Here is an 8,272-nt window from a genome sequence, read left to right on the forward strand (position 1 = left end):
TCTTCACTTAGGCCCCATCATCATGCGATCCTGGGACGATGGCCTCAGGTCACTTTTGCCACCTTCATGCTCGCCAAATAATGACACAAGCTACGTTTTTTCCAGAGGTACATTCCACCTGGCGAATGTTCACAGAAGATCATGACAGCTGTTATATCACTGCTGTTGTCACGGCATTATTCCAGTTATTACAGTTAACCCGGCTAACCAAGAACACCAGTGTGTCATTGGAAAGTGCCATCAAAATTTCTTTTGGAGTTCATGTGAATTTTTGCCTTATCGAGTGTATGTTCATACTCTTGACGTAAAATTTAGGTATTGTCGATAATTGCATCTAGCCGGTTGTTCATTTTGTAGTAATTGGAATTCAGATTCAGTAGATTTGAAAGAGTGAAGAAATGGATAGGAGAGTAGAATACAGGGTAAAAAACGGGGATATTTGCTGGGCATGTTTACTGAAAGGAGATTCCTTTTGCTGGACGCTACATACAATTATTCTTCCACAGAGGATATCGTATATAGACATACTTACACGTACATACAGTTTATTGATATGGTTAAAGAACTATAATCAGTATCCAGCAGCCAATCAGCTGCTCGCAAGCACTGATGAGCCAACCATATACCCATTAACGCTTCAATAGCCAATCACAGCCCAGCGACTTCCCCACAAATAATAAGGATATCTTCTCATTTTGTAAATACATGACGCATGTTCACATATTTCAGACTTTGTTCACATTCTGTAAAGTTTTACATCTGTTTACCAATATGTAGCGTAATATAATGACATCATGGGGGATTCTTTTGGGAACTGTGTTTTAAGGGCTAACTATATCACATGTAGTGAAAACCTCTTGCATCATTCTCTAACTGTGCAACGTGCATGAAAATAAATGCCGGCTACTGTTTTGTATGTTTTTTTTAAAATGAACATTATTACATGGCCTTCACCTTTGTAAATGGAAAGAAACAAACAGAAACAAACAGAAAAAAATACACTTACATCTAACAGCATTACTAAGTACGATTCTCACTGTGTCCGTAACAACTGTGACTAGTGTTATTGAAGCTCTTGTGAAATTCACCATAATGATGCTTGGTCACCTTGTTAACTAATACAAGAACTTAAAAAGGGAATCTGTCACTCAATTAAGTCTCCTTGGCACCATGACCATGTCGATGCACTGAATCACAGCATTTGAGGACCGACCCACTTCTTGCACAGTGTTTCTATCACCGTGGCCCTTTCTCACCATCGGGTTAAAACTGACTGCCTGCTTGTGGTAATACACACACTGTTCTCCCTGTCGTAGAGTGTGCTAGCTGCTCTCATACCATGCTATCACAATGAGCCAGCGATGAGAGAAACTAACTCACACCCACAGACACCCACCCAGGGGGAGTGTTGGAGAGCACGGCAATGAAGGTTGATCAAACTGCTTTGAAGTAATCTACGAGTTAACAGGACCTTGTTCTCTCATCCCCCTCCACAACCTAATTTAACATTCTGTATGTATGTAGGTATGTATGTATGTATGTATAGAGTTGGCTCTGAAGAATAATCCTCAAGAAGCGCAATTGCTTTGTCCCTTTGTTTTCCCCCCTTTGGTTGTGTGCAATAGTGTAGTGTAAACAGTGTTGTATGTAACATGGAACAAACGACAACAAAAAAACTGGTTTGTTGATAATTGCACTTTTTGTTTCACTTAGAGCTACTGATGAGATGTCTCCTTAAGTGATGCAAATGTTATGAATTCTGTAGAGAAAATTAAAATATAATGTTGAAATTTGTGTCAGAGGAAGTACTTGGTCTCACTTTGTTCATATGGCACACAATATTTATAGCATTTATACATATACAAAACTATAATTTATTACTTATAAAAATAAATCCATCATCAACATGTCAACACTTGAACAGAAATGAATTGCTCAATAGATTTATGCAGAGCTCATTACCGGTTCCTGCGTCAGCTCCAAGCAGTACACATAGTCATTGCGACACCCAATTACAAGGGTCTGTTCCCATACGAGTGGGGAGGAGAAGAGCTCCCCAGGAAGAGACAGAGAGGCACACACTGTCCCATCCTCTCCGTTTAGGACCCAGACCGTCCCATCTGTCGAGGCGACGGCCACTAAGGTCTGCGTTCTCTCTGGGGGTCGGCGAAAGACGAAGGGACTGGAGTACACCTTCCCCGCCGTCTGGAACTTCCACAGCAGCGAGCCATCTGTGCTGCTCAGGCTGTACACACAGCCGTCATGTGACCCACACACCAGCCTCTGATTGGACGCCGGAGGTGCTGACACAACACAGGGTGAGGAGAACACTGGGCCACCGGTGGTGAACTGCCATAGCTGTTTAGGTGACAGAGGTTTTAGGAAAGAGAGTTAGCTAAATACGAAGTGTAGCATTACCATACACAGAAAATAACACATCACTGACATGGGCTCACAGACATGCATGGGTGCACAGATGCAGAGTATGCATAGAAACGCACACACACACACACAATAGAATAGCTCACACACACACATATAATATCTTTCGCGTTCTCTTACCTTTTCACCGGTATGGCTGAAACCGTAGATGTTTCCGTCCACTGAACCAATGAAGACACCACTGCTGGAAGAGCACGGGGAGGAAAAGAAGGGAACTTCTCTTGAGTTCGTCCACACAGGGGCGCCAGAAGCCTGGAACCACACAAAGGGATAATTTCTTTCCAGCCAAGGGGTGAAACCAGGGCACTCTCTAAAATGTGTTGCTATGACTTAGATAAATCACAAAAGAGAGAGAGAGAGGGGAGTGGGGGGGGACATGAAAAGAGACTCGGGGACACTTACAGAGTTGATACACAGCAGGTGTCCTCGTAATGTGGCTGCATACAGCAGCCTGAGAGCGGGGTGCAGACAAGGAGAAGAGAACACAGCACCCCCACCACAATGACGCTTCCACACACAACTCTTCTCCTGAAACAAACACGCAGCAGCAACAGACAAAGAAATGTGTTTCCTGAATATACATACCATCACAGAAAATGATAGAGTGTAAAGCATAGATCTTAGAGAAGAGTGATCCAAAATCCTTAGTGTAAAGGTCAACAAAGTATACTTGCACATAAATACACAGACACAATCTTTACACACACACACACACATTTATGTAAATTGACACACACAATTTTCACAGTGACGTGCACAACGTTACTGCAGCACCTGTGGGTTTAGGGCGTACACATGGCCATCGTGTGATCCCACGTAGACCAGGCCACTGAAAGGGTCCACAGTGGGACTGCTCTTAACAGCATCCTTCGTCTCAAAGGTCCACCATGTCTCTCCTGAGTCAACACGCAAGAAATACACCTGCCCATCATAGCAACCTGTGAAGAAGCACACACAGAAGATCAGACACTACACAACATGATGAAATGCAACACAGACAATGAAAAGACTGCAGTCTGACTGCAGTTGAAATCAAATGAGGTTGTAGCCATAGACGATCATGTGACCACAGCTTAATCATACTTTAAAAGTGTGAACATGCGTATTAAAACTTCAGGATTCATTCAGCAGATATGCATTTATCATATTCCTTGAATTATGACCTTGAATTTCCCCTACGGATCAATAAACTATCTATCTATCTATCTATCTATCTATCTATCTATTCTGTTTCTAGATGGTCAGGATTAGACATTTGTGGACAGACACTGACCCACCACAATCAGAGTCCCACAGGCAGAGACGGCGGCAGAGGACTCCAGCCTGTCCCCGAGTACCCGCTCCCAGCGGAGCTCTCCGCTGCCCAGATCCAACGCCTGCATCCTGTGGGAGTGGGAGCCAATGAACACAGTGGCCGCACCAGAGACAGACTCCACCATCAGGACCGGAGAGGCGTCCACACACCTGCCTGTGTCTGAGCTCCACCGCACTCTCAGGGAGAGCCGAGGGGTGTCCACGCTGGTGCCTGCTTGTATGTCAGAAGCAGCCCTGGAGAGCGAGTCGGCTGAGTTGTTTGGGGGTCTTGACGCATGAGGAGATTTCAGGTTTTCATTTCCTTCAACCGTTACGGTAAGGTCTGTTTCTGAGTTTACCTGTTGTATTGCACATTCATTTCTTTTTGCACTCTCATTTGTACTTCTGTTCTCAGCTGCTTGTAAATGACCAATCTTGACAACCTCTCCAGCTCTTCGGACTACATATCCCACAATCCATGTGTCTAAGGCCACAGCAACTCCCACAGGCCTAATTGATGTCACAGTCATGGATGGATCTTCAATATGCCTCTTGGGAGGAACAGGAGAGTGGGCTTCTGGATCTCTATGCTGTCTCTTGGATGTAACCCGAGTGTCTAAATCAAGCTCTTTAGGGAATGTTGCCATAGTGACATGGTTTAGAATATCCAAGTAAGAGCCATCCAGCACAACCTCCAGTAGCCCTGCTGAGCTTATCCCCGTGGCAACGGAAATGCTGTCACAAAAGCGCAGAGCCTGGAGAGAATCTCCTCCACTCAGCAGGAAGTTGGCCTCCGCCTCCACCACCATATCTTCAGACAGACCAAGCGTGTCCTGAGGGGTAAACAACAAAACACAGATAATCCCTTACAGACATTCCAAAATAACACCAATCCTGCCAAATCTCAAACCTTATCTAGTAATTTCATATTGAGAATTTAATCATAAGATCTGATTTCAAATGTGCAGGCTTCTTAATATGTAGCATTTAGAGTCTGCATGTAATGGACTAAAGAATCTGCCAAATACCATAACCATAATCCAGTGTGGTAAAAATCATATAAGATATTGCTATAAAAGGAAGAGCTCCCAACATCAGCTATTCTACCTTCCAGAGTGTCTGTACTCTTTTCTTGAGTGTGTCTGGAGACAGTCTCTTCTTGTGGGTTCCTAAGTGCTCTCTGTGTCTCTCATACATCATCTTCAGCTCCCCTAGGGCCACTTTACCTTAAAAGATACACACAGTTATACTTATCTTTTGACCAGTCACCAACATTCAGAAGCAATGTCTTAAGATGAGCAGCTTTTTAAACTGAAATCTCTAGGAGAAGAGAGCAACTTGCTTTACCATGTGAGGTGAGTGGCAATGTTGGGATGAGCACCAGGGAGTCTGGGACGGCATGACTGGGGAGAAGGTCAGACAACCTGCGCTGGATGCTTCTCTCCAAGCCTGCTAAAGGGATGGTACCATCACCACCAGATTCACCATGGCGATCATCGGAGGACACCACAGGGCTTCCATGGAGGTGTATGGATGTAGAGGAAACAGCATCTCTATTGAGTTTGCTGAGGTATGGGACCTGATCACCATGGTGAGCATTAGAGGAAGCGAACAATGCCTCTGTGTGTGAAGGAGACAGCACGATAAAGGCAACTAGTCTGCTTCCCTCGCACAAACTCACAGCACAGGCCTCCACCTCAGTCAAACTCTCCACCACCTGCACGGAACAAACAGAAAGAAAAAAGCACATCTCTTCATCTTCTCTGTTACCTTCATGAGGCCTCTTTAGGAGACTGAGACAGTTCCCACCTGCTGCACAGCATCAAGGTGAAGCTGCTGCCCGTGGCGTTTGACCAGACTGTCCTTCCTGCCAATGTAGAAAAGCTGAGCATCTCGTATTGATACCCAATCCCCTGTAGCACGCATAGTTCCTGGGGCAGTGGTCTCTTCATCATCCAGAAGACACACTCTGTCCTGCCCACCTGTGTGGTCAAGAGTAAGTCTTAAAAAACAATGTATTTGTACAGTTTACATACCGATTTGCACAGTTTGTATGTATCTGATACATACCGGTACATGGGATTTGTATATCAAAGCAGTATAAGACCCACAAGGGTTTTCTGTAAAACTGAGCAGCAAGCTTTACAAGAAGCTCACTCAGTGTACAAAAAAAATCTTAAAAGGTATAGCAAGTATACTCTGCCTAAGGAAAAAAGGATTAAGTGATATTATCAGTCACTGATTATTCTGATTCATATTGCTGTGGTGAGGTAACATGTAAACAAATATCATCAAGGTCCCAAGAGTTGGGAGCGAGTTCTCACCTATGAACACCTGCCCCTCCCCTTCAGTGACCAGTTGTCCATTATCATCTCTGACCTCAATCACAGTATCCATTAAGGGTTCACCAAGAGGCACAGAGTCTGTGATCCTAACAGAACAACACACAGTATACTTTGATTGCCCTATTGCATCGACACTGGAAAACTACAATTTCCTTTCCATGTTTGTGCATAAATACATGAGTCAAGCACATTAACAACAGAGCATGTGCTTGTGAAATACATTTCAATGTTTCTTTGAGACAGAAAATGGCTGCATGACACTCACGAGTGGGTAGATTCTGTCTGTGAGACTCTATGGTAGGTTGCCCAGCAGGACACCTCTGTGGTACCATAGAGGTTAAAGATGCACGTGCGGTTCCCCTCCTGCCTCCAGCTCCTCAGGACGGCAGGCGAGGGGCAGGCTTCACCCCCGAGGGCTAGAACCCTCAGAGAGGAGCCAGAGCTCAGAACTTTCTGCTGTAAGACACGCCTTCCAAAGCGTCCAAGAAGAGTGGGTGTGGCCTGCAAGGAGAGGTGCCACTCATCACCATTGCAGGTCAACATGGCAATTGTTTAAGCTCTTAAACAAAGACCTCAATGTCAGTTGTACAGTATGTACAGTTTTAAATACTAATCTTAGCTGTAGACATAAGGACATAATCCTGTATGTTGACTTTGATGCACTCACTTGTAAGACTGTTGTCTGGTGGTGTGTGAACAGGACTTGGGCTAGACGGCTGGGCATCCTCTTGATGACTGTGGGTACGATAAGCAGCTGAGCTCCAGAGGTCAGGGCCAAGAACATTTCCACTACGGAAGGGTCGAAGGTCAAAGGAGAGGCCAGGAAAATGACATCGTCAGCAGTCACCTCAAAAAGGGTCCTGTGGAGAAATTATGCATGTCAGTCACAATTGAGAAGTTATACTTTCATCACTGCCTTCATATCAACAACAACCAGAAGTGATAAAAATGTCTTATGAATCATACAGACCTGAGATGCATGATGTTGGACACTATACAACAGTGGGGCACTCTCACAATCTTTGGCTGCCCTGTTGTGCCAGATGTGTGCAGAGCATAGGCTAGCTTCCTCTGGCAGTCAGTCATTACAGCAGATGTCTTGATTATACTGTTGGAGAGGTCTTCCAGACCCTGCACTCTATTCTCTGCATTTGTTTCATTGTTTTGAGCCTCCGTTGATGGCCTTCTGTGTATCCTGATTAAAGTTAAATTCTGTGTTGGCCACTCTGCATAGATGTCAAACGTGAGGTGGGTGGAGAAATCTGCTTGGAATTGCTACATCCATTCAAATAGACAAATAAGACACAAGTTAATAGCTTCTTACATCAGCCAGTTACATTATTACAAACAGGGTGCCCAGTGTGACTTCATGAGAGTACTATTTGTGATCCTGTTTTTCATTTTCAGATCGAGACACACGCCTTTACCTGAAGGAGTTCATTTTGAATGCCACAGTATGTCAGTTTACATCGGTCAAGGATTCTGACTGTCTGTACAGGTGGCACTTCGGGGTTGAGTGGCAAATAGGCTGAGGGTAGCTGAAGAATACTATTCAGACACAGAACAAACACACACTGCTTATGAATACTATGTAAACAGGGAATTTGTATTTATTGTATTGGGATCCTGTAGGCTATACTAAAGCATCACAGAAAGTAGTGTCCAATCATACCCCAGTACCCAAAGAGGAAGGTTGACATCCGGATAGCAAAATAGTCCAATTAAATGTTCGTTTTGTAAACTGGTGGATCTAAACAGGTTTGTTAATTTGTTGCTTGACGAGAGTAGCTCTTCATATGTAAGCCTCGACATCCCCATTTCCGTGCCACTGTTAAAGGTGACAGCCGTTCTGCTGCTGTAAACAGATGCAGCCTCCTGCACCATCTCGTGTAGGGTCTTTAACTCCATTTTTTAGGAACACGTGTATTTATCACCTCATTTGTCTTGCTTTTATTTTAGCCCGTCGTTTATATGATGCAAACGAGTCAAGACAGACTTGACATTCACTGAAAAGAGGAGAAATTACGGTTAATTTACAGCAACAACCATCATGTGCAATCAACACCAGAGACAGCTTCCTACAAAGACACACAGCCTACCTCGCAGCAGTGTCGCATGAAAATGACGTCATATGTGGCGCAGGATTCAAATCTTTGAAAGTCTACCGCGCTCTTTTTTGAAAATTTCACTTG

General features: G+C 44.3%; 1 protein-coding gene across 3 annotated transcripts; it reads right to left on the reverse strand.

Moving 5' to 3' along the window:
* Positions 1-48: 48 nt before the first annotated feature.
* aasdh (aminoadipate-semialdehyde dehydrogenase) lies at positions 49-8,166 on the reverse strand. Of its 3 annotated transcripts, XM_076278214.1 has the most exons (15): positions 7,753-8,166; positions 7,508-7,628; positions 7,051-7,355; positions 6,748-6,940; positions 6,346-6,581; positions 6,060-6,166; positions 5,545-5,717; positions 5,083-5,452; positions 4,843-4,961; positions 3,716-4,568; positions 3,217-3,380; positions 2,845-2,970; positions 2,563-2,694; positions 1,963-2,358; positions 49-1,759 (listed from the first exon to the last, which is right to left on the reverse strand). In XM_076278214.1, the coding sequence occupies exons 1-15, from the start codon at positions 7,986-7,988 to the stop codon at positions 1,751-1,753; spliced, it is 3,540 nt and encodes a 1,179-aa protein (XP_076134329.1). In that variant the 5' UTR covers positions 7,989-8,166; the 3' UTR covers positions 49-1,750. The 3 variants fall into 3 exon arrangements, with proteins under 3 accessions (XP_076134329.1, XP_076134328.1, XP_076134330.1); XM_076278213.1 differs by lacking the exon at positions 49-1,759 and having other exon boundaries at positions 1,797-2,358; XM_076278215.1 differs by lacking the exons at positions 49-1,759; positions 1,963-2,358; positions 2,563-2,694 and having other exon boundaries at positions 2,844-2,970; positions 3,720-4,568.
* Positions 8,167-8,272: the final 106 nt, after the last annotated feature.

This window comes from Alosa pseudoharengus, unplaced genomic scaffold (assembly GCF_046254945.1).
Source record: "Alosa pseudoharengus isolate Yale_2024_CS ecotype anadromous, Long Island Sound unplaced genomic scaffold, YU_APseudo_1.1 YU_APseudo_1.1_scf_11, whole genome shotgun sequence".
Lineage (NCBI taxonomy): Eukaryota > Metazoa > Chordata > Actinopteri > Clupeiformes > Clupeidae > Alosa > Alosa pseudoharengus.